Source organism: Culicoides brevitarsis, chromosome 2, assembly GCF_036172545.1.
Source record: "Culicoides brevitarsis isolate CSIRO-B50_1 chromosome 2, AGI_CSIRO_Cbre_v1, whole genome shotgun sequence".
Classification (NCBI taxonomy): Eukaryota; Metazoa; Arthropoda; class Insecta; order Diptera; family Ceratopogonidae; genus Culicoides; species Culicoides brevitarsis.
The window spans coordinates 34,509,756-34,536,022 of NC_087086.1; the positions used below are offsets into that span (position 1 = coordinate 34,509,756).

General features: G+C 29.4%; 2 protein-coding genes across 2 annotated transcripts in view; one reads left to right on the forward strand and one right to left on the reverse strand.

Annotated features, from left to right (window-relative positions):
• Positions 1-12,337, reverse strand: part of LOC134829664 (glutamate receptor ionotropic, kainate 2) — a 30,519-nt gene extending 18,182 nt beyond the window's left edge. The window contains exons 1-2 of the mRNA XM_063842868.1: positions 12,148-12,337; positions 6,201-6,610 (exon numbers count right to left, since the gene is read on the reverse strand). Of these exons, the coding sequence (XP_063698938.1) occupies positions 6,201-6,330 (130 nt within the window). The 5' untranslated portion in view covers positions 6,331-6,610; positions 12,148-12,337. The remainder of the gene's footprint in view (positions 1-6,200; positions 6,611-12,147) is intronic.
• A 274-nt stretch (positions 12,338-12,611) lies between these two features.
• Positions 12,612-26,149, forward strand: LOC134830487 (glutamate receptor ionotropic, kainate 2-like). The gene is made up of 12 exons (XM_063843990.1): positions 12,612-12,677; positions 20,306-20,988; positions 21,061-21,227; positions 22,341-22,562; positions 22,733-22,894; positions 23,157-23,360; positions 23,668-23,871; positions 24,634-25,090; positions 25,149-25,252; positions 25,315-25,517; positions 25,579-25,630; positions 25,689-26,149. Exons 2-12 carry the CDS (start codon positions 20,481-20,483, stop codon positions 26,136-26,138), a joined length of 2,733 nt encoding a protein of 910 aa, XP_063700060.1. The 5' UTR covers positions 12,612-12,677; positions 20,306-20,480; the 3' UTR covers positions 26,139-26,149.
• Positions 26,150-26,267: the final 118 nt, after the last annotated feature.

Genomic DNA, 26,267 nt, shown 5'->3' on the forward strand with positions numbered 1-26,267 from the left:
AGCTTCTGGTTCGATTAAAGTTTTTTCGTTAGAAATTTTTAAATCTGGAAGTGTACAATATTCGCCGTAAGTAATTTTACAATTAAATTTTATGGCAAGACTTGAACTTAAAAAAATGCAAAAAAATATTAATATTTGTGACAAATTTGCCATTTTTACGTCTTATTTCAACAAAAGTTCAGAACAAAATAATGCAAAAATATTTTTTTTATCAAATTTATTAGAAATTGAACGGAAATCAATGTCAGTGACATGAACTTGCGGTTAGAGACTCAAGAAAAAATTTTGCTATGCATTTTTATTGAATTTGCTTTAAATTGATAAGAATGCTTAGAAACAACATTTATGATTCATAGAAAATAAAAAAAAAATCTTAAAATATATTTTTTTTCTAAATTAATATTTGTTCGAGTTATTTGTACAAAACAAACACTAACCAGCAAAAATAACGAGTTACAAGAAAAAACAAAAAAAAATGAGAAAAAGATATATTGATAAGTTAAACAAATAATACAGGAGAAAAATGTCATGTTAAAAAGACACAAACAAGGAGTGTGTTAGAGATCAAGAAAAATACGAGAAAACAGGATTAAAGACCCTTTTTTCTACTGCTTTTGCTGTGAAAGTGACCTGATAAAGCAACGAGATAACGAGCAAAAGGAAACAAAAGTTCCTGCTAATTTGATTGGTAAACAAGATATTTTTTTTTTTCGAAACAAATTTAAACAAAAAAAAGGTAAATAATTTTTATAAATTTGACTAATTCAAATCTGATTTCATGACCTTGGTAATTTTTCTTCTTTTTTTTTTTTGGTTAAAAAGAAAATACACAAAAAAATGTCACCTGCACAGCTTACCGAAAAGTCCCTAAATGTAATTTATGATGCTTCGAATGTGGTGCAGAAGAGACTTCATGAAGATAAATGTTCGTTTTCTAATAAAAATGGGACAATGTCCTCAAGTGCGTGTGTGGGAGAGACAACGAGCACGTTTAACACAAGATTTTATTCAATTTCACAGGTAATATAACCTCTTTCCATTCGCAGCGACACACACGTGCAACGACACGACACACGAAGAATCACGCGTTAAAATTTGACAATATTTTATTTATTATTCATAACGTTATTTTGCTCTTTTTTTTGGCGTGTTTGTTTTATGCGAACGTGAAAGCTTTTTAAACTGCGTCGTCGTTTTAGTCGCAGAAAAAAAAATTATCTAGAAAGTTGTCGTAAGAAAAATGAATTTCGATTTAAGAATTTTAAATTTGAAATTAAAATTTGCATTAGGTTGAAAAAAAAAATTAAAAATTTGCATTGGGTTGAAAAAAATATTTAAAAATTTGCATTGGGTTGAAAAAATATTAAAAAATTTGCATTGGGTTGAAAAAAATATTTAAAAATTTGCATTGGGTTGAAAAAATATTAAAAAATTTGCATTGGGTCGAAAAAACTATTGAAAATGTGCATTAGGGTGAATTGTTTTAATATGCATTGGGTCAGAAATTGAACTAAAGTAAAAAAAAATACAATTTGTGCATTGGGTAGAAAATTAAAATGTTCGCTGGGTCGAAATTTTGAAAGTGCATTGTGTTAAGAAATTTGACTAAAGTAAAAAAAAAGTTACAAATTGTGCATTGGGTCAAAATTTTGAATATGCATTAGGTTAAAAAATATTAAAATGTTTATGAGCAAATTTAAAAAAAAGGTCAATAAATTTGATTAAAATGAAAAAAAAAATAGAAATTGTGCATTAGGCCGATATTTAAAATGTTCATTTAGTCGAAAATTTTAAAATGTGGAATAGGAAGATTAAATTTTTTAAAATATTTTTATTCTATGTTAAAAGATCGAAAAAAACTTTGAATATTTACTGAGCTAAAAAATTTATGAATATGAACTGTGATGACAAATTTTACAAAAAAAAATGTGCAATAAGGAGAAAATTTAAATTTAAAGTAATAAAAAAAATTTCAGATTCTGAATTTACCCCAATGCAAATTCATAACCTTGAACCCAGTGAACAATTCAAAAATTCCCAAAGACATCAATCCTCGCAGAAAACCACATTTTTTCGCCGAAATGCGGTAACAACGCATTTTATGCTGATGCGATGTCGATGTCAAAGTCTAGTAATCAAATGAAGACGATAATATTGATAAACTTTCGTTCGCGTTTTTCTTCCTTGAAAAAAAAATTTTTTTTTTGTTTTCATTTGTGTCACAAAATGTTTGCTTAATGCGTATCAAGTGTCGTGCGAGAGTATATTATGTCGATCGTTTATTTAATGGATGTGGTAATTCCTTCTTGTCTTCCTCACAAGCGGATTAAAAGGAGAAAACATTTTTTTTCTTGTTAAAATTTGGTTAAAATTCGGTTTGAAATGTCAAAGTTTGTCACCAAAAATCGATCAGAAAAACTTCAAAGTTAATTAAATTTGTGTTTTTAAAGAGAACTCAGCCTTTTGTGAATTTCGTTTTCATTGGAAAATAAGGGGGAACTCAGCAAATGTGAGAAAATTTGTAAGCCACGTGAGTCACGTGTAAAATATGTGCCAAAATTAGACGGAACAAAAATTTATTCATATTTTTTTGGTAAATTTTTCTTTTTTTGTCATAAAAGGACAAAAAATGTCAAGTTAGGTTTAAAATGAAAATAGTTAAAATTCTTTAAAGTTTTAATTGGTGAAGTTTGATTTTTCTTTTGTAAAAAAAATAATAAAGAATGGGAAGAAAATAAAGTTTTCTAATCATTTTTCTATTAGTTTTTTTAAAGTTTGATACAGTTTCCTGTGTTTGTTTCCTAAAAATAAAACGAATTCACTTTTTTGCTGCTTTTTTTTTTAAAGAAGAACATTAAAATACAAAAAATTTCTTAAGATAAATTTTTCAAATTTATAAATATTAAATCTCGATTTTAAAAAATTATTTTTATTTTTTGTCAAATTTTTTGTTTAAAATTTTATTGGAATTAATAATTATTTTAATTAAATTTAATTAATTTATTTTTTTTTAATAATTTATTTTTTTAATTAATTTATTTTTTTATAAATTTATTTTTTTAATTTTAATTTTTTTTTAATTAATTTATTTTTTTTAATTAATTTATTTTTTTTAATTAATTTATTTTTTTTAAATTAAAATTAAATTTTTCGTAACTTTTTATGATCAAAATTTTTTTTTAAATATTTAATATTTTTTATTTCACAAAAAAGTGAAAATAAAATTAAAATTTATAGCAAATATCAATTTCATTCACACTTTTGCTTATTTTTTTTCAATTTCTGCGAAGCAAAGTACTTCAGACTGATTTTCTACGAAATTTCTTAAAGCGTAAAGAAATATTTGAACCCAATTTAATATTTTTTTTTGTTTTTGCAGACTTTTTAGTCATAATTCATTCACTTTTCCACGAATTTCTATCGTTTTTCATGATTTTTCAAGAAATTTTCGTTTTTTTGAGTAAATGAACTTCTTTCTTTGCTATTGAAATATTTATGAAATTATGTCACACACAAAGAATTTACGCGATAAGAAACATTACATCATAATTCAGTTCACAATTTATTACCAGACGTCGTCTTATCAAGCATTTAATTACAATGCAATGCATTAGAAATTCATGAAAAATCACTCCGAGAAGAGAATTTCTTCACTTTTTCTTCTTCTTATTTTTAAAATTTTTATATTTTTTGACACTTTCGATAATTTTTGTTTTGTTAAGTGTCCAAAATTACTGCAATCGTTGACTTTTGACTCGATTTTCAACGCAACGAGTTTTTTTCCACAAACCTTTTGTTCAAATTAGTTCAGTTGAAATTCGTTTCTCGTCAAATTTGGACGTTTAACGAACAAAAAAAAATGTTAAAATTAAAATTTTTAACTTTTTTGTGCTGTTTTTCTTTTTCACTTGCCGTGAAATACGATTGTGGCAACGTTTTGACTGGCTGCACGATTCTCGGACTAAATTTCACGAAAACGGATCACAATATTGAGCCTGTCGCTGCGTCGCCTGCTGCTGTAACTTTCATCGATTTAAAGGGAATTTTCCCCTATTTGTCGGGAAATTTTTGTGCGGCCCTCCCGAATTTGGAGAAATTTTACGCAAATTCAATTTTGATGGAAGAAATTGACGAAAATGCGTTCCAAGGATGTAAAAAGCTTCAAGAGTTGTACATCACTTCAAATAAGTTGAAAAATTTGACGAAAAATACTTTTAAGGGTTTGCGAGAATTGCATGACTTGCACTTGTTCGGAGGAAATGTTCAAAAATTCGAAGTTGATTTAACGGATTCGAAAAATTTGAGGAATTTAGTTTTGTATGGAATGAAAATTACCGAATTTAATCCGGATTTGCTGAAAAAACAATCACAATTGCAGCATTTGAGACTCTTTTCGAACCACTTGTTCGACTTGGATGTCGAAAAAATCCTCAAATTCACGCCAAACTTGAAATTCCTCTACTTGGCTGACAACAATTTCAAGTGCAGTCGTGTGCGCGAAATTCTCTCGTTGCTCGAGGAACGAAATATCACCGCAGATGCCTTTTATTTCCCGCATCATTTGCGTCAACGCACGTACCAGGTAGACAAAGTCGAGGGAATTCACTGTCTCTCCGACGTGCAATGGACTGTCGAGTTTGTCAAACATATTTCGCCGAAAAATCAAACAACGACGATGGAGACGCCCGTTCTGGACAAACGTTTCCTCCAAGTAGAGGCACCGACGACAACAACGAATTCTCATTTAATTGCGACGCTGGAGGCGTTTAACAGGAATGTCGACATGCTCAAGGTATTGTGGGAGCAACAATCGATGACGTGCTCGAACATTGAGGAAAAGTTGTCGAATTTAATTGACGAGAAACTCGCAAGTTACGGTCATCAATTGAACAATTTGAAGTTTGAAGTAACACGGCTTTAATTTTGTTCGCTTAAAAGTGCGCTGTGGGTTGAAAAGTTGGGGAATTTGACACTTTTTGAGATTAATTTTTATTATTTAAAAAAATTTTCTGTTAAAAAGATTTTTTTACATTTTCAGGTGTTAAAATAACCTCTCTAAGGATTATTTTAATACCGAGGAGGTTAATTTAGTACCTTGAGGAATTATTTTAAGCTCCAAAAGTGTTAATTTAATACCTTGAGGAATTATTTTAAGCTCCAAAAGTTTTAAATTAATACCTCAAAGAATTATTTTAAGCTCCAAAAGTGTTAAATTAATACCTTGAGGAATTATTTTAAGCTCCAAAAGTGTTAAATTAATACCTTGAGGAATTATTTTAAGCTCCAAAAGTGTTAAATTAATACCTCAAGGAATTATTTTGAGCTCCAAAAGTTTTAAATTAATACCTCAAGGAATTATTTTGAGCTCCAAAAGTGTTAAATTAATACCTCAAGGAATTATTTTAAGCTCCAAAAGTGTTAAATTAATACCTTGAGGAATTATTTTAAGCTCCTGAAGTTTTAAATTAATACCTCAAGGAATTATTTTAAGCTCCAAAAGTGTTAAATTAATACCTTGAGGAATTATTTTAAGCTCCAAAAGTGTTAAATTAATACCTCAAGGAATTATTTTAAGCTCCAAAAGTGTTAAATTAATACCTTGAGGAATTATTTTAAGCTCCAAAAGTGTTAAATTAATACCTCAAGGAATTATTTTAAGCTCCAAAAGTGTTAAATTAATACCTTGAGTAATTATTTTAAACTCCAAAAGTTTTAAATTAATACCTCAAAGAATTATTTTAAGCTCCAATAGTGTTAAATTAATACCTTGAGGAATTATTTTAAGCTCCAAAAGTGTTAAATTAATACCTCAAGGAATTATTTTAAGCTCCAAAAGTGTTAAATTAATACCTTGAGGAATTATTTTAAGCTCCAAAAGTGTTAAATTAATACCTTGAGGAATTATTTTAAGCTCCAAAAGTGTTAAATTAATACCTTGAGGAATTATTTTAAGCTCCAAAAGTGTTAAATTAATACCTCAAGGAATTATTTTAAGCTCCAAAAGTGTTAAATTAATACCTTAAGGAATTATTCTTAGCTCAAAATTCGTATAAAAATAAATAAAAATTAAAAATCAACTCGACAGGTGTCAAATTCTCCCCATTTTTAAACTCGCCGTGCATCATAAAAATTGTAATCCATCACATAAAAAAATTAAAGGTTAATAAAAAATGAATGTAAAAAAGTGTTTTATTACGTACCGATTTTAATGACGGGTGGCAATGCAGTACTTATCACTAAAACAGTCACACTGATAATAATAAAATGAATTAAAAATTTATTAAAATATTTATCACAGCGCAAGATAGGCAGCAGCACAATATCTATCATGTTTTGCTTTTGGGTTGTAGATTTTTTTTTTGTTGTTGTTGTTTCCAATCCGCTTCAATTCGTACGCGCGCGCCACCAAATTGTTGTTGCTGAATTTTATTACTTTATTATTATTTATACGTTTGTTGATTCACTTCAACATTTTTCATTTTTGTTTTTTCCACTTTTGAGTTTTGTATCGCCATTTTTAATCACATTTGAAAGTCCTTCACTTTTTTGTTGTTTGCAATTTTTATAGACAAACAGTCTCTTTCGCTCACTATTTACTCTTCACTGAGTTCTGCGGAAAAAAATAAACAGTAAATAATGAAGAAAAATCCACTTTTAGATCGAATCTCGGTGAATTTCAGCACGAATCACGATGGCGACGCCAAAAGGACGAAGGAAGGAACGGGAAGGAAGAAACCAAAGTGTCGACACTTGAAAACTGCTCTCTTTTGTGCGACAAAAGGACATGTTTTATCATTTTTCTATCTTTTTGAGCAACGACAACAACAAAGATGCTTTGTTCGCACTCACAACATTCTAATTATTGTACTTTTTTTATTTAATTTTTCTTTTTTTTTTTGCAACAAAAATGCGGGACTTTAACATAAGCCTCGAGGGACACAAGACCGCATTTTGCGTATATGGCGAAACGAGGCAAGGAAGTAACTTGAGTTGAATGGAAATGTACTTCCTTAATTTCTCCTTGTGTTTTTGTGTGATGTTGCGGTTCATGTGAAAATTTGTTTGTTTTGCATTTTTTTTCTGAAGAGGAAGGGAAGTTATTTTTAGGAAAGATACTCGGAAGGATCGTTGTGAATTTTTAGAGAAAAAAGGTTGTGTGACTTTTGATATTTTTTGGTCAATTGATGGAAAAAGAATTAATTTAACTTTTACGGTATCAAATTTGTCCCTGAAGGGATTAAATTTAGACAAGTAGACATAAAAGTTTTTTTTTTTTGCAAAAAAAATGCATTTTTTAATATAAAATTTATACGAAAAATTAAAATTAATTTAAAAATTTAAAAAAAAAATTTAAATTAAATAAAATTTTTAATTAAAATAAAAATAAAAATAACTAATTTTAATAATTTTCATTAAAAAATCTATTAATAATTTTTTAATAATCTATTCTTTATTTAAATAATTTTTAAAATTATTTAATGGACTCGCCTGGTTGATTTTTTATTTTTTTTTTACTTTAATTATTTTTTTTTTATTGAAAAAAAAAATTTTTAAAAATTTTAAAATTTAAAAAAAAATTATTAATTAATTATGAAAATTATTTAAGTAAATAATTTTAAAATAATTAAATTATTTTAATTTTATTTAAATAATCATAATAATTTTTTTTTAATTAATAAATTAATTAAATAATTTTAAAAATTATTGAAAATAAATGAAAATTAAATATTTTTTTAATAAATAAAATAATTAATAATTATAACGTAATAATTAATTAAAATAAAAAAAATATTATGAAAATTTTTGTAAAATTTTAATTAAAAATAAAATTAATTGTTTTTTTTCAAAAATATTTTTAAATTATTTTTTAAAAAATACCATAAAAATCTAATTTAAGCAAGTTTTTAAGTTTTATAGCTATTGAACTAAAAATTTTAGAATTTTAAATTTTTATAATTTTTTTCAATAATTTTTTAAAGTTCTTTTTGTCAAAAGGCAAGACAAAAATAAGGTTTTTTAAAATTAATTTTTTTCTCAAAACTTTATAAAAAATCTTTTTTAAGAAAATTCGTTTTAGTATTTGATAAATTTCTTTTTACGATATTTTTTGAAAAATTCAAAATTTTTGAATAATTTTTTTTTCCAAAGTGAACTCTTAAGCATTATTTTTAATTTTTTTTTTATTTTTATCACATTTAAAATAATTTTCAAAGTTTTTTAAAGTTCAAGTTATAAATAATTTTTGAGTTTTTCTTTTGGAACAAAATAATTTTGATTTTTTTTAATTTTGATTTTTAAAAAAAATCACTCCACATAATACTCGAATCTGAAAACTGCAACTTAACAAAAATCCATGCAACCTTCAAAACTGCTAAACTTTTCCACAAACGACTGCCATAAACTATCACAAACACCCCAATTATCTGTCTCGTGCCTCACTCAACCAACCTTGGCGTCCCACAATCTGCATAAATTGCCTCCGCAGGACCTTAATTACATTACGTTGCCATTCTCCGAAAAATGCTCGAATGACACAGATAATTATTTTATTATTCAAGTATTTTCATTAAATTAACTTCTTTGTTGTTTATTTTTACAATCTCCGTTTCCCCGGCGTTAAATCATCGACTTTTACGAAGAAAACACAAACAAAAAAGTTTTAGTTTAGTTTTCGCTGCGAAACGAGTTCCGTAGCAGCAGCAGCAGAAGCAACATCTCTTTGAGCATTTCTCTCAAGTGAGGGAGGCAAAAACTAAATAATATTAATTAAAAGGAATCCGGATTATCTTGTAGCTCGTAATTTTTTTCTCTGCTTCTTTTCCCTTTGAAGAGGCACTTTTAATGAGGGCACGTAAACGACAAGGTAATGTATGATAAAAGTCGTAGAAGAAAAATGATTGATTGTTTTTTTTATCATTTTTTTCTATTTTTGCATCGTGAGTCCTTCCGACGTCCTCGTGATTCGCAAAATATTAAACGAAATACGTGATTTGTCTCTCGGTCACAATTTCCGAGAAAATTCAAACCTTTTTTTTTTTTGAACACTTTTAACTCATTATTATCTTTTTTCGCCAATTTTCACATAAATATCCAATAAATATTCTTCGAGTGTGTCTCTACGAGTGCGAGACGAGTACAATTGTGTGTCAAAAAAAAAAAATTCTAAGCTCCTTTTATTTTTTCTTTCACTAAATTCTTCGAGTTGTTTTCGAAACTTTTCCGATTTTCTCACTAACTTGCACTTTTTTCGTGTGTTTTTTGTGTGAAATTTTCCATTCGCGGTACTTTGCTCGAATTTTCGTCGTTTATTTCTCAGAAACACACAAAAATTTCAGAAAAAAACGGGAAACACATCACATGAATTTATTTCCTCGCTGTCATCTCTCCGAACGAATTTCGTTTATCTACTGAAAATTTGGGTGAAAAGCTCTTTCATGCAAGCGCAAGATTTTTCCCATGCATACCTCCGTCGATACAAGACCAAAAAATCTCTCGTGACTGTACCACGCGCAGCAACAATTCTCTCAGAAAAATTTCTCCCATTTGTACGCGAGGCAAATTGCGAGGGAGAGAAATTTTCTCATAACACAGAAAACAGAAAAGAGGGACTCGAGTAATAATTATTATCATTATTTGTGTCATCGTGACACACAATCTTTTTAAATAATTAATATTCATGCCATTCATAAATTGGGGGAGACGACGAGATTTTTCCCTGCTTTTTCATGTTTTATTAATGGCAGCCCCCCAAAACATTCCGGTACTGCTTCGTCGTCTCGAGTTCTCTCTCTCTCTCCCCGCCTCTCGCGTGTTTTTCCCTTTTTTATCGCTTTTGTACAAGCATAAGCCCATTTTATGCACATTCCATGAGCAATGATGATGCTTTGTGTGGCGAATTCCCATAGTCGTCGCTTGGAAAAATGAGACATCAGAAGTAATTGATGTACAGATGGAAAAGTGTAGCGAATAAAAGTACAGGTGATGTTAGATTTTTGCAGACGATAACGGGAATTTTTTTTGTTTAGATAACGGATTTTTTTATTTGACTTTGATTTTTATGACAAATTTTGAATTCGCCTCTAATGAAATTTTTATTAGCGAATTCGACTTTAAAGAAAATTTTATTTCAAATTCGACTCTAACGAAAAAGTTTAAAATGAATTCGCCTTTTACGAAATTTTTAGTTCGAATTCGACTTTAACGAGAAATTTTGAGAGCTAATTTTGAGATGAATTCGCCTTTAACGAAATTTTTATTTCGAATTCGACTTAAACGAAATTTTTATTTCGAATTCAACTTTAACGAAAATTTTTGAGAGCTAATTTTGAGATGAATTCGCCTTTAACGAAATTTTTATTTCGAATTCGACTTAAACGAAATTTTTATTTCGAATTCGACTTTAACGAGAAATTTTAAGATAAATTCGCCTTTAACGAAATTTTTATTTCGAATTCGCCTTTTACGAAATTTTTATTTCGAATTCGCCTTTTACGAAATTTTTATTTCGAATTCGACTTTAACGAAATTTTTATTTCGAATTCGACTTTAACGAGGAATTTTAAAATGAATTCGCCTTTAACGAAATTTTTATTTCGAATTCGACTTTAACGAGAAATTTTAAGAGCTAATTATGAGATAAATTCGCCTTTAACGAAATTTTTATTTCGAATTCGACTTTAACGAAATTTTTAGTTCGAATTCGACTTTAACAAAATTTTTATTTCGAATTCGCCTTTAACGAAATTTTTATTTCGAATTCGACTTTAACAAAATTTTTATTTCGAATTCGACTTTAACAAAATTTTTATTTCGAATTCGACTTTAACGAAAATTTCAAATTCGACTTTAACGAGAAATTTTAATTATGAGATGAATTCGCCTTTAACGAAATTTTTAGTTCGAATTCGACTTTAACGAGAAATTTTTTATGAATTCGATGAATTCGACTTTAACAAAATTTTTATTTCGAATTCGACTTTAACGAGAAATTTTGAGAGCTAATTATGAGATGAATTCGCCTTTAACGAAATTTTTATTTCGAATTCGATTTTAACAAAGTTTTTATTTTGAATTCGCCTTTAACAAAATTTTTATTTCGAATTCGCCTTTATAGAAAATTTGATTAGAATTCGACTTTAACGAAATTTTTAGTTCGAATTCGACTTTAACGAAAATTTTTAGAGAATTCGACTTTAGATGAATTCGCCTTTAACGAAATTTTTATTGGTAAATTCGACTTTAACAAATATCTAAAGAGCAAATTTTGACTTGAATTCGACTTTACCAAAAAAATTCTCTTCTCAACTCAACTTGATTGAAAAACCAAAAAAATCACTTCCAAAAATCAAAGGTCAATTGCCTTCAATCCTCATAACGTGCTTCTTTTTTTGTAAATTCCTTCAATCAATTGTCTCTCATCGTATTCCCATTGACTGACAGAAACATTTTCCTTTTCATCGTAAACAATAATGTCGTAAAAACGAATAAAACGACAAAAAATCGTCTCGGTCTCTTTCTCTCCATCCATATTGCCTACAAAACAAACATTTAGCATTTGTAAAAACCAAATAAAGGGACCATCAATCATTTTCTAATATTGTCTCCTCTCTCCTCACATGTAATTTTGTCTTTTTGTGTGTTGTTCCTCATTTCCCAAACGCAAAAAAAAAATTCGAAAATGCTTGAATATGCAGAAATTTCAGGTAATCATCTCACACATCGTTCGTGAAATGCCTCGGAGCTTGATTGCCGATTATTATGTTGATGCTGATGAAGGTTAAATCGCATGACTTGATAGGTACGTAATAAAAATGTCGAGAAAAAACACACAAAAATTCGGGAATGAGACACTTTACATGCGAAAAAAATTTGCTTTCATGAGCTTAACATCATTAAACATTAATAAATCTGTCTTTTTAACACTTGTTTAAGCCCTTGACATGGCGTTTTGATGACATTTTTCCCCCCTCCTTGTTCTCGTTTTCACGATTTTTTGCATTTTTAACGTTTGCTTAATCCGAGAAACGCAAAATTAGGTCAATTACGAGAATTTAAGACACACACACACACACGTGCACTTGATAAAAATCTTCAAATGTAACGTTAAACATGACGAAAATACTTGAGTGAACAACTTTTTATTTATACTTTTTATTTATAGATGAAGTAGCGGTGCATCTTGAACACTTTTTATGCCCCTTTTCACATTTTTCTTCGATATTGGAACATTTCACGGTTTTTAACCCACTTTTTTTTTAAATTTTTCACATTCACAGGAAAGCACTTAAAAAATTATCATAAATTCTGGTTAAAAAATTTAATAAAAAAATCCTTTCGTGTCATTTTATTAGAAAAAAAAATTAAATTTTAATTTTTTGCACTTTTCTAGCCAATAACCGTGTGCCCCGCCACGAAGTCGATACAATAGCGCAGAAAATATGAATACAACTAATTTAATTTCCTGTTGCGGAAAAAATACTAGCAAACTATTAACCGCCAGCTAGCTATATGTAACATGGAGTCGCATGGAAACCCGTAAAGTGCCTTTTTTTCTGCATTACTTACAGGTCTCGTATTCATTTTCTTTTATTCCGTTCAACTTTTTTCCAAATGCCAGATAACGAAAAGTGAAAAAAAAAAGAAAAAAAAAAGTTTTTAATATTCACGACGAACGAAACGTAAGTAAAATAAGCGTTTTATCAGCTTTTTATTGTTGTTATAGCATTTTATCATCATCATTATTAATTTTATTTAAATAATTATTACTTTTGCTCCGCGCCGAGGTAGACAGCTAAAATTGCAGGTTCAGTTCACGAACACTTGAACTTTTATTATAATTTCAATTCATGATCCTTTAATTTATCATTTTCATTGTTTCACTTTTTGATTTCATTTATTTTATTTTTTTTTATTTTGCACTGATGATACTGAGAGATACAGAGAACAATCAGCAAAAGCAACAAAGTAACACTTAACTTTAATTGTGAGCAGCAAATTGAAAAGTTATTTCGTTTTAGTTTTTTTTTTGTTTTGTATTTTTATGAAACGTTTAATTTTATTTTTTTTTATTCAAAAAAATTATTTTTTAATTAAGGACGAAAATCTTGTCTCATTTATTTTTTGTTGCTCATTGAAGTGGTTCGCATGAAAAGGTGAAAAATTAATGTGTGAATTTTTGCAGTGAGAAGAAAATTTTCTCAAAGGAGATTCTGATGGAGAAATTTTTTACGAATTTATAATAATTTTTAAAATGTGCATTGGGCAAGATTTTTAAATTGTGAATTGGGGTGAAATTTTAAAGTAAAATGTAGGTTGAAAGTTCAAAATGTGCATTGGGACAGTAGTTAAAATGTGTATCAGGGTAAAAATTTTGAATTTTCCTTAAGGAGACATTTTGAAATGTGCACTGGGCTTAAGTCACGTGGTTAAAAAAATCTTCTAATTTTATTGATTTTTAACTAAAAAATTCATTATTAAAAAAAAATTAAAATTCTATGAGATATAAAAATTTTTTGTTCAAACATACTTATAAAAATTCCATAAATATTTATAAAAAATTTTAAAAATAAAAAACTTAAAAAAAAAAATTAAATTTCTTTCAAAAAATTTTAAATTTTTGTTATAAATTCTTTCAAAAAAAAAAAATTTACCTAATTAATTTTAAACAAAAATCATATTAATTTAAAAAAATATTTGAGTACTGAAATTTAATAATTTTAAGTTTTAATTGATTTAAGCAAAAAAAATATTTTTTTTAAAAGAATTTTTAATTTTTTGACATAAATTTTAAATTTTTTTAAAGACTTATTTTATTTTAATTATTTTTTTTTTTTAATTTATTTTATTTTTTTGAAAATAATTCTTATTTTTAAGATTTTTAATAAAAATATGGAAATTTTTGAACAAAGAATTTCCAGATCTCATAAAAAGTTAAGTTTTTTAAATTTAAATGTCACAAATCGACCCTTAGATCGACAAAATTTTTATAAAAATATTTTTCTTCCATTAAATTTGAGTAAAATTTAACGTTTTACTGCTAAATATGTGAAGAAATTGACTTTTAAGTCAAAAGTTGATGAAAAAAACAAATTTGACTTGACTTTCTGATCTTCTAAGGTTATTCAATAATCTAAAACTCCCAATTTCTTCAAGTACATCCCCTCAAAAAAACTTCGAGAATCAATAAAGATAACCATTAACCGATAAAATCCAATCCAAAATCTCCTTTCAACCAAAAAAGCGCAACAAATCCCCTCCCAACAGATTTTTTGTTACATTTCGTCACCCTCACTTAACCTTCGACTCTCGAAATTTGTTCCACAAATCCCTTTTTTGTAAACCAAAAATATATTTATCACCTTTCCTTCCCATTAACTTTTCTCCCCATTGTGGTTCCTCACTTTCTGTGTGTGTGAGCCGAACAAGTGCAAGGCAACAACAAACAGCACACGATAAAATTAAAACTCATTACATAACACGTACAAAAGTTCGTTATTGAGTTCAAGTGCTGGACTAGCCATTTATTTCTCTCTCGCTCGTCGCAATGTATTCTTAATTATTTCGCACACGACGACACGACTTGATGACACTTTGATGCATGAGACTGGAAAATTCCGACTTTTTGGTCATTTTAAAGCCAAAAATTACTTACTTGCGGAGATAGTGACGCCGTTACGTAACGGTAAACGGCAAAGCACGTAAATCTGAAACCATGTAATGGAAACCATAGAAAAGGCGGGAAAAAGTCGTCAATTGTTGATTTGTGTGGAAAATTCAGAGAAATGGACATTGAAACAGGTGAAAATGCGAGAAAAATATTTGAAATGCGTTCAAAGTTTTTTTTTTACATGTGACCATTTAATATCACTTTCATCCTTTAAGGTACGTTTCTACGATAGAAAAATTTTCTAATTTTAACGCATTTTGAGTAAAATTGAATTTTTCTTACATTAAGAGCTTATAAATTTTTTTTATATTTTAACAATTTCTTAAAAATTTTAATTTTTTTAATGAAATTCATATTAAATTAATTTTGAATAAATAATTTCACAAGATAATAAAAATTAAAAAAATAAAATAATTCATAAAAAAATTTTGAATAAATAATTAAAACAGATAAAAAAAAAATGTTAAAAATTAAAAAAAAATTTTAATTTTGAATTTTAAATGAAATTCATATTAAAAAAAATTTTTTGAATAAATAAATTTTCAAGCGATTAAAAAATAAATTAATAAAATAAATTTTTAATAAATAAATTAAAGAAAACTTAATTTTATCATTAATTAGAAAAATTAAAATAAATAAAAAAAATTATTTAATTAAAAATATTTTGCCATTAAATAAAAATAAAGAAAAATTTTAAAAATTAAATAAAAAATTCTATACCTTACGTTTTTAACTTAATTTTTTAATAGTAAAAATTTAATTTTTTTTTAACAAAATTTTTCAAAGATAGAATTTTTAACATTTAAAATTTAAAAATATTTGCTTTTTTTATTATTTATTTTAATTTTTGAAAACTTGATAAAAAAAAATAAAAATTTAATTCATTGAGAAATAAATTTTTAATTAATAAATTAATTTAAAAATAAATTAATTAAATTATTAATTATGAAAATTAAAATAAAAATTTAAAAATTAAATAAAAAATTTTTAGCTTAATTTTTTAAGTTAATTTAAAAGTTTTTTTTCTGCAAAAATTTTAATTTTTTTATTTTATAAAATTTTTAAAGAATTTTTTAATATTAAAAAAATAATTAATTTTTTTGATTAAAAATTTTTATGAAATTTAATTAAGAAATTTAAATTAAAAGCTTTAAAAAATTCGTAAAATTCAAAATTTTGTGAAATAAAACAAATTTCTTAAAAAATTATTTAAAATTTCTTTAAAAAAAATGCGAAAAAAATTACTTTTAAAACTCAAATCGACAAACTTTTCCTCATCTTTTTTAGAATGGATATCACATCATCATTCCTGAAAAGTTACATGCTTGTTTGGCTGAATCCAAAACCAAATACATTTTTATTAATGAAAATCATCTGTTTACTTAGGCACCGCTCGCGGGCATTTCAAGTTGAGGTTCTTTGTGTGACGAGGACAAAGTCTCATCAAACGACTCATTCATCAAGAGAAAAGGCGACGCACGAGGTACTATGTGAAAAAGTGCATTCATGTCACAAACACACACACACACACGAAACATTCAGCGCAAAGCTTATGCGTCGTCGTTTCATTTTCCACAATTTTCCTCTAACATTGCACTTAAAAATATCCTCCTCGAGGCGACATTGTGGAATTTATCGGCAACACATGAACTATCATCATCATCTATGCATTGCACACGCTTCATAGATCCAATAGAGTGTCGTCGTTGTCGTTGTCGTCGTAATGATAGTCAATATAGTTGTTACACGATGCCAACTTGTGTCTACGACGAAAAATATCCAGTAAAAATTGAAATTATATTGCGCTTTGCCATGTTTTCCTCATCGTCGCTTGCTTGTTGTTCTCGTTCTACGATCGCTGTACATCGCTATGCGGGGTATGGAAAAACAAATCGCTTGACTGTTGTACATTGAAATTCAGTTAAGTCAGTAGAAAGCTGGTAGCAAAACAACGAGGAAGTCGGTGCGACGGGAAAATTTGAAAAAAAAAAACACAAATCGCGCGCGGCGAATTTTTTTTTTCGGGGCACAAAAACAAAGACATGTGTCACGACTCATTGAATAATTAATCAGAAAGAAAGCGTGATTAGCTCCTAATTTGACAAGTAAATGGTGTGAAGTCAATTTTCTCTCTCACTCGCTAATAAAACGACAAGCTAACCTAGTTAGTTAAGAACAGACCAAACGTGCAAGTTTTCTTTTTTTTTCTAATAATAAATACTGAAGTAACATATTTTTAAATTAAAAGCAACGACAAGGACACAAAGTTCATGTAATACTCGGTTGTCGGGTATGGTGCGACATATTTATAAACATTAAACACACAGCAAAACGAGAAGAGAGCAAGTGAAAAAGGACATTTGTTAGTTGAAGTAATTTCCTTATTACATTTCCACTGCACCATACGAGCGGCGGATGAAAGAAAGAGTTGAACCGAAAAAGATGTAAGATACAGAAGAAGCGCTCTCGTGTCCGTTCACAAATGAATTCAAAAGTTATGTTCAAAGAATAAACAAGCGCTCAAATTTATTATTAGTGAAAATATGTTCGCATATATGAAGCTACATATATGAGATGAGGAGATGAGCGAAACATGTGATGATAATGATATGGAAATTCCTTCTGCTACTTAGTAGGGTGTCAAGTTGCACAATGTTTATTTTAAATAAACAGGATGAATGATGGAGCGATCAAGTTGTTCAAAAGGAAGTCGTTTAATGTTATATGGTTGATTGATGAGATATGAGGCGGCTCCATTTATAAGAGTTGATTTTGGTTTTAGTTCAATTTACATCTTTTCTGTCGTTTAAAGATTAAAATTTCGATTTAAATTCTAATAGAGGCAAAAAAGTCATCGTCAGTTAATTTTAAAGAAGTTTCAAAATTTCGTTAAATTAAGAGTTTAAAACCTCATTTGAATACAAATAACTGAAACGATTAAAGGACGAAGCACATCTATGGAAAATTTTAGTTCTTGTCATTATATTCTGTTTCTTGACTGATCTCGAAGAACCCTCAAACCTCATGTCTTGTTGATTCAAAGGCTTTGCGCTGAGAGTCAAACGTAAACTTCAGCAAGTATCCGTCGATCTTCTAATAATTACAAATCTGAAGCTTTACGTCTTCTTCGTATTGAAAAATCACGTTTTATAGCAGAAACCCTTACAAACTATTGAGGATCACAAATTCCGTTACAAAAGACTCCATTGAAAGTTATTTAAATTAGAATTAAGTTCGTTGCCAATTGAGTATTTTCTTCAAGATTCAGCCTCTTTTGCTAAAAATCTTTTGACTTGTCTTTTTGCTAATCTTCTTTTCTGCTCTTTCGCCTTTTTGAGCTTATATCTCGTGCTATCTCCATTATTTTCTTGTAAAAGGCGCCTTTTTGGTACCTTCTGACAACGAAAAACTCCGAAAAACCATCAAAAATTCATCAAATTTAAGCAATTTCTTACCTTTGTTTTGTTCCACGCGCAAATTTTAATGGCGGATTCAATCAGCTGATATTGGAAGTTCAAATTTCGGATATAGAGGGCGCTTCAGTACTTTCAAAATTGATCGTTGTTATAAAGTTATGATTATTTTTATAACCAAAAAGCTAAAAATATCAACAAATCTTTAGTTTTTCATGAAATGAGAACAATTTTTCACAAAAAAACAACAATTTATCAGTATCCATTGTCTTAAAAAGTTGTTTGTACGAAGAATAGCCAAGCAACATTTATCATTAAAGTTTTTCATAATGAAATTTTCGTCTACAAAAAAGACGAAAACATCATAAGTAACTTTTGTAGAAGACAAAATGTATACTTACATAATTGAAAAGAACTCTTGATGCTTCACGTTGTATGAAAGAAATTCTTAAAAGACACATCTTTTGTCCCAATCTTTAGTCTGGAATAACAATCTCGTTCTCAGAAAATTATTTTTAGGTCATCAAATCCCTGAAAAAATAAAAAAATCTCCTTAAATTAGGATTTTTATGAAAATTTATCACCTTTGACATTTTCCTTGTCCCTTTGAACAATCAACCAGGCGTCATCCTCATCCATTACGTTATCATCTGTCTCATCTAATTGTCCATTAAATCCCTTCAAAATTACCAATCAAGGCAATAAAACCGATAAATTGTCCAACTGCATCCCTTGGCTGCCATAAACAACAATTCCTTGAAGAGAGAGAAAAAAAATTAACATTTAAATGACAAACAAAACCGATTTAAAACTAACTGAACTGTAAACTAGACCAGAAGTTGGCCAAAAAATCACACAAACATACCGAAACTTTACACTTTTATTGATTTTCCTTCGTTTTTAGTTTCACTTCACTCCGAGAGAGAGATAACAAGATTTATCGTTTATTTTTTTCGTCATAATTTTACAGGAAAATGGGGAAAGGGAGATGTTGTCATAAAATAATAATAATCGGTCTCCTGTTTTTCTTCAGGACAGTAATTTGTGTTTTCCGTCAAAAAAAAAATCGCATTATTGTCCAAATAACCTTGTGTTGCCTTGAAATCAAAAGATTTGCTTTTTAATCGGTTACTAAGTCAAGTACTTCGATGGAAAGAGGGCAAAGAAGAGAGACAGACAAAAAAAAAATCAAAAGAAACGAAAGAATGGAAAAGGAAGAAACGGAAGACGCGCAATTTTCCTATTGAAGTGCAGTCACTTGTGAAAAATGGGAATACATCTTCTACGGAAACTTGTTCATTGATTTTTGCTCTTTTCATAATTTTTTTTCGTTACCGCATTTCGCATTAAAAAATGCGGTAAGAGATTTTTGACACTTGAGGAGTATTAAATTAAGAACTGAGGAGTATGAAAATGTGAAATTTTATTTTTTTTTTTTTTTAACTTGGAAAGTCTAATTGCAAAAAAAATAAAGTTGAGAAGTGAGGAGTACAAAAATGTGAAATTTCAGAAATTTTGACGATAAAAGCCTGTAAATTTCAATGAGGAGTAAAAAATTTAAAAAGTGAGGAGTATAAAAATGAAGAGTATTAAATTAAAAATGAGGAGTATTAATATATTTTGAGTTTGAAAATTACCAAATTGCAAAGAAAATGATAAATTTGAGAAATGAGGAATACGAAAATGTGAAAATTGACTTCAAATTTTTCTAAATTGATCATTTGAAATTTTATTAATTATTTTAAATATTTGAAAATTGAGGAGTACAAATATGTGAAATTTGAGTATTCTGACGTTTAAAGGTTCTAAATAACGATAAGAAGTATTAAAATAAGAAATGAGGAGTACTAAAATGTGAAATTTGAATTTTTTCAACTTGAAAATCATCACAAGGAGAAAAGCGAAGTTGAGAAGTGAGGAGTGTTAAAATGTGAAATTCAAGCTTTGACTTAAAAATTGACTCGAGAAGTTAAAAAATGAGGAATGTTAGAAATGTTGACGATAAAAAGTCTCAAATTTAAAATGAGAAGTATAAAATTTATAAGTGAGGAGTACTAAAACGTGAAATTTGAGTAATTTTATTCCAAATTAAGGAGTATGAAAATGTGAAATCATCATAAAAACATCGAAATGCGCTTCGATTGATCTTTCAACTGATCACAAACACTTTTTAACCTCAATTTTTTTGTAAATTTTTCCAAGAAAGTAACATTTCTTTTACTTGCAGGCTTGAATTGAACGGAAAATGAACAAAGAAAACGTGTGACAACGGATTTTTTTTCCCATTCGTGCAACATCAAACGTCGATAAAAAACGACATCTTCTCACGTAGCGCGCATCGCATCACAACGGAAAAGGCGGAAGTTGAGGCAGAGAAGCAAAGATAGAAGAAAGACGACAAAATGACAATCACACAGATCGATTTTCTATTAATACTGAGTTGCTGCGGCGTTGTCGTCAATCAGTGCAACGCATTGCCACAAGTCATAAAAATTGCGGCAATTTTCGAGAAAGAATTAGCAGGAAGCGCCATGGAGCACGTCTTTCGGTACACCGTGCACAAAATCAATCAAGATAAGAGCATCCTGCCAGCGACGCAGCTTGCGCACGACATCCAGTACGTCAGCAGGAACGATTCCTTTCATGCGGGCAAAACGGTGTGTTCGCAACTGAATGCCGGCGCTCAAGCAATTTTCGGACCGTGTGACTCGATGTTGGCGACACACGTGCAATCCATTTGCGATGCATTGGATATTCCGCATCTCGAATGGCGACTGGACTACGACAACGGCGGCAAGGAATTTTCCGTTAATTTGTATCCGTCACAGACACTAATGAACAAGGCGATGCAGGATCTCATCAACTATTTAAATTGGACGCGTGTTGCTGTTATCTACGAGCAAAATCACGGTAAACGAATTTTTTCCTCTTTTTTTTTTTTTTTTTTTTGCCATTTCATCAAAAATCACATTCGTCATGCAGGTCTAACAAAACTCCGAGAATTGATGCGATTACCCGGATTAGAAGTGTTCGTACGTCAAGTCGAGCCGCATACGTACCTTTCTGTTTTGCGTGAGATAAAAGAGAAGGAATATTACAACCTTATCATCGACACCAATCCGGATTTCATGAATGAATTTTTGAAAGGCGTAAGAGCGATTTTTGTTTCGTCCTTTTTTTTCTTTCATGCCACATTTTCACAGGAAATCGCTTTTTAACGGCATTTTGACGTCTTTTGTGTGAGGAAATGACCTGAAAATTACTCGTTGTTCACTTTTTGAACGAATTTCGATGAAATTTTGTTCTGAAAATTGAAAAAAAATATGTTAAGGTTCAAATAATTTAATTTTTTTGAGATTTTTAGAGACCTGAGCTTAAAATTTAAACATTTTTTGATATATTGAAAGCCTCTTTTGAGTCAAAAAGTCAAATTTTTACTTTTCTGTTCTTCAAAATATTTGAAATTTTCAAAATTGGAGCATTTTAGTCCATTTGAAGATAAATTTTATCACTTTTAAAGTAATTTTTTGAAAATTTTCTTAAATATTGAAGCTTTAATTTAGAGAATTTTGAGTTTTCGGCTCATAAAAAATATTTTTAAAGCTCAAATTATTACAAAAATATTTTAAAAATGTCTTTAAAACCAAAATTTTAAAGAAAATTTAAAAAAAAATTCGACTTGTTTTGAAATTTTTAAAAAATTTTAATCAAAAACAGTCTTAAATTTAACCAAAATTAAAAAAAATCAATTTATGACTTCCAAAAATTAAAATTTTTGAAACAATTTTTACTTAAACTTGTTTCTAATGAATTTTATTTAATTAATTTTGAAATAATCTGAGCCTTTAAAAAGCTCTTTATGAATCAAAAATTCAAAATACTCTTGATTAAAACTTTAAAATTGAAAAAAATCTTCAAAAAAATAACTTTGGGACTAAAAAAATTTTACTTTTTAAGATATTCAAGTCTTCAAATAATTCTTAAGTCTAAAAAATTAAATTTAAAGAAAATTTTTAATAAAATTTTAACAAATCTCATACCTTGAAAAGGATTTTTCATCCAAAAAGATCCAATTTTAGATTTTTTCATTTTTTTAAATTTTCAAAAATTCAAAATTTTGAACCCGAAAATTCAATTTAATACTCTTAAAATAATTTTTTTTTTAATTTTCTCCAAAAACGTCAAAAATGCCTCTAAAAATGCACTTTCTTTAATTTTTCCTCCAAAAACTTTAATTTCCATCATATTTTGTTTCCACACAGATCCTCCAACTGCAGATGAACGAGTACAAATACCACTATTTTTTCACGTCATTCGATATCGAGACATTCGAAATCGAGGATTTCAAGTATAATTTCGTTAATATCACCGCTTTCCGGCTCGTCGACTTGTCAGACATCGGCGTAAAGGATTTGGTGAAAGACATGGAGCGCTACTACCACTTTCGGAATATCTCAATATTCGACACGAATCATTACATCAAGGTAAAGGGAGGAACCTTAAGGGGGGAAATTCAATTAATTTCAATCATTCCTCGGTTCGACCGACACTTTTCCGTCTCTAATATTGTTATTTTATTATCTTTTGCACCCACTTACCTTTTTATTTAATTTTTTTTCATGTTTTTCTTTTTTTCCTTCTGATGGATGAGTAGACAAAATCTGCTTTGATATATGATGCGGTGTACGTGTTCGCCATTGCGCTGCACAGTCTCGTTGAAGGCCTCGAGCTATCGAACAAATTGCGATCGAACGTATCGTGCAGCAAGGAAACGCCGTGGAACGGAGGCCTCAGTCTGGTCAATTACATAAATGGGGTAAGTGAGATAATAATTTACGTAATTTTGATGATTGTCTCTCCCCAACGGTGTGTGAAACGAGGAAATGAAACGGCAGAAAAAAGGTTAAACGATAAAAAAGACGGCAGTTAATTAGCACATTTTTGTTGTTTTGACCGCGTTAAGTGTCGTTAGTTGCAGAATTATGACATAATTAGAGGGGATTTGAAACTTTTGTCTCTCTTTGATGTGGATTTTTGTTTATTTTCCCCTTCTCAACACTTTTTTTTCGTCGTTTCAGGTCGAATGGAAAGGCTTGACAGGTCCCATTGAGTTCAAAGAAGGACGTCGCATCAAATTCAAACTCGATCTGATAAAATTAAAGCACAATTCGGTCGTTAGTGTGGGCGAATGGTTGCCAGACATCGGCTTGAATGTCACAGATCGTTCGGCATTCTTCGAAAGTAGCACCATAAATGTCAACTTGGTCGTCATTACGATTCTCGTAAGTAAAGGGAATCAATAAACTTTGCAAAACTTTTGAAAATCTCTCGATTTTAATCCCCTTTTCCCTTGCTCGACGACGATTTTTGGTTAAAGAAAATGAAAAGTTACTCGAAGATGATTTAAAAGCCAAGCATGTGTTAAATAAAATATCATTTCGAGGAGAAAATGGAGAAACTGAAGAGAAAAGGAGATTAAAATCGAAAGATGACGTCAAAAAACATGACAAAATTTATCGTTTCGTTTAATTAAATTTTGAATAAATTTCTGTGGTTCACTTTTTGCGTTGTTGTTGCATTTCTTTGTAGGAAACGCCATATGTGATGATGCATGACTCGAAAAATTACACAGGCAATGCCAGATTTTACGGATTTTGTGTCGATATTTTGGATAGAGTGGCACAACAAGTTGGGTTCGATTACATTTTGGATCTTGTGCCGGACAGGAAGTATGGCGCGAAGGATCCTGTCACGGGAGAATGGAATGGAATGGTGCATCAGTTGATGAAACATGTGAGTTTTTTGCGATTTTTTTGTTAGTTTTTGGAGCTGAGAGGTTTAGTTGAAGAGCTGAGAAGTTTAGATCAAAAGCTGAGAAGTTTAGATCAAAAGCTGAGAAGTTTAGATCAAAAGCTGAGAAGTTTAGATCAAAAGCTAAACAGTTTTTGTGAAGAGCTGAGAAGTTTAAATCAAAAGCTGAGAAGTTTAGATCAAAAGCTGAGAAGTTTAGATCAAAAGCTAAGAAGTTTAAATCAAAAGCTGAGAAGTTTAGATCAAAAGCTAAGAAGTTTAGATCAAAAGCTAAGAAGTTTAGATCAAAAGCTGAGAAGTTTAAATCAAAAGCTAAGAAGTTTAGATCAAAAGCTAAGAAGTTTAGATCAAAAGCTGAGAAGTTTAGATCAAAAGCTGAGAAGTTTAGATCAAAAGTTAAGAAGTTTAGATCAAAAGCTGAGAAGTTTTTATGAAGAGCTGAGAAGTTTAAATCAAAAGCTAAGAAGTTTAAATCAAAAGCTAAGAAGTTTAGATCAAAAGCTTAGAAGTTTAGATCAAAAGCTAAGAAGTTTAGATCAAAATCTAAGAGGTTCAAACCAAAAACTGACAAGTTCAGATCAAGAGCTGAGAAGTTAAAATCAAAATCTAAGAAGTTTAAACCAAAAACTGAGAAGTTTAGATCAAAATCTAAGAAGTTTCAACTAAAACTGAACATTTTTAAGCTGAAATATTTCATTAAGACCTACAAACCTATTTTTCCTCATTTTCTCTCCTTTTCCACAGAAAGCTGATCTCGCCGTTGGCAGCATGACAATCAATTACGCCCGCGAAAGTGTCATCGACTTCACAAAGCCTTTCATGAACTTAGGCATCAGCATCTTATTCAAAGTTCCCGCGAGTCCTCCAAGTCGCTTATTCTCCTTCATGAAGCCTTTGAGCAACGAAATCTGGATCTGCGTCTTTTTCTCGTACATTTTAGTCTCAATTACCGTTTATATCGTTGCTCATTTCTCCCCGAACGAATGGCGAAATCCTCATCCGTGCGAAATTGAAAATAATTTGGTCGAGAATCAATTTAGCATTTCCAATAGCTTTTGGTTTACAATTGGAACTCTCATGCAAACTGGCTCAGATTTGAATCCTCAAGCAACGAGCACGAGAATCGTTAGCGGGATTTGGTGGTTTTTCACGTTGATCATGATTTCGTCTTATACAGCGAATTTGGCAGCTTTTTTGACGGGTAAGTTAAAAAATTTTGAATTTTTTTTCAAAAAAATTATAAAAATTTGGGTTTTCAGTTGAACGAATGATCACTCCGATCGAAAATGCTGAAGATCTTGCCTCTCAAACGGAGATCGCCTATGGAACGCTTGATTCTGGTTCAACAATGACCTTTTTTCAGGTAATTTTTTTCATAATTTTTACAATTTTTGACCTAAAATTTAAAAAAAAATCAATTTTTAGGATTCTTTGATCGAAACTTACAAGAAAATGTGGCGTTTCATGGAAAATCGAAAGCCAACTGTCTTTACTTCGACCTATGAAGAGGGAATTCGTCGAGTTCTTCAAGGCAATTATGCGTTTTTGATGGAATCAACAATGTTGGATTACGTTTCTCAACGAGATTGCAACCTTACACAGATCGGAGGGCTTTTAGATACGAAAGGGTGAGCACTGAAATGACTTAAAATTTTTTAAAAATCATTCAAATTTTCTGTTTTTCTTCAGTTATGGCATCGCAACGAGCAAAGGAAGTCCCTGGCGTGACAAAATTTCATTGGTAACTCCAATTTTTTTATATTTTTCAACCAAAAATCCATCAAAAAAATTTTTTTCAGGCAATTCTCGAAATGCAAGAAAAAGGCGAGATCCAAATGCTTTACGACAAATGGTGGAAGAAGCGAGGCGTCACGTGCGAGCGCGAAGATAAAAATAAAAACCACAAAACAGCAAATGCGCTCGGCGTAGATAACATTGGCGGCGTTTTTGTCGTTCTCTTATGTGGCTTAGCTTTAGCTGTAACGATCGCCATTCTCGAATTTTGCCAAAAATCCAACAAAGATGCGTATAACGACCCGTTGGCGATGCTGAATCAACGACAATCTTTATGCGCGGAAATGACGGAGGAACTTTGTTTCGCCCTTTGTGGACCAAATTCCCAAAAACGCCCGGCATTGAAGCGAAAATGCTCAAAATGCATGGAAAATAAAGCGTTAAATGGTCAAAATCACGCGATGAATTACAATAGTAGCAATCGTAGAGAGTCAAATATGAAGATGATCAATTAGATTGATGTCCAAGTTTAGAAGTTAGAGCAATAAAATGTTTATAAATGTCATTTCTAAGCTTCATTTTATTAGATTTTTACAGAAAACATTGAGCTTTAGGTTTTGTTTAGTTATAAAATATCTTGTGCT

Bases quoted from the DNA above. Each gene is read 5' to 3' on its own strand.
- LOC134830487 (XM_063843990.1), top strand. From the start codon at position 20,481: ATGACAATCACACAGATCGATTTTCTATTAATACTGAGTTGCTGCGGC. The intron at 20,989-21,060 runs GTAAACGAATTT...TTCGTCATGCAG, and splicing joins TATCTACGAGCAAAATCACG to GTCTAACAAAACTCCGAGAA. The intron at 22,895-23,156 runs GTAAGTGAGATA...TCGTCGTTTCAG, and splicing joins TGGTCAATTACATAAATGGG to GTCGAATGGAAAGGCTTGAC.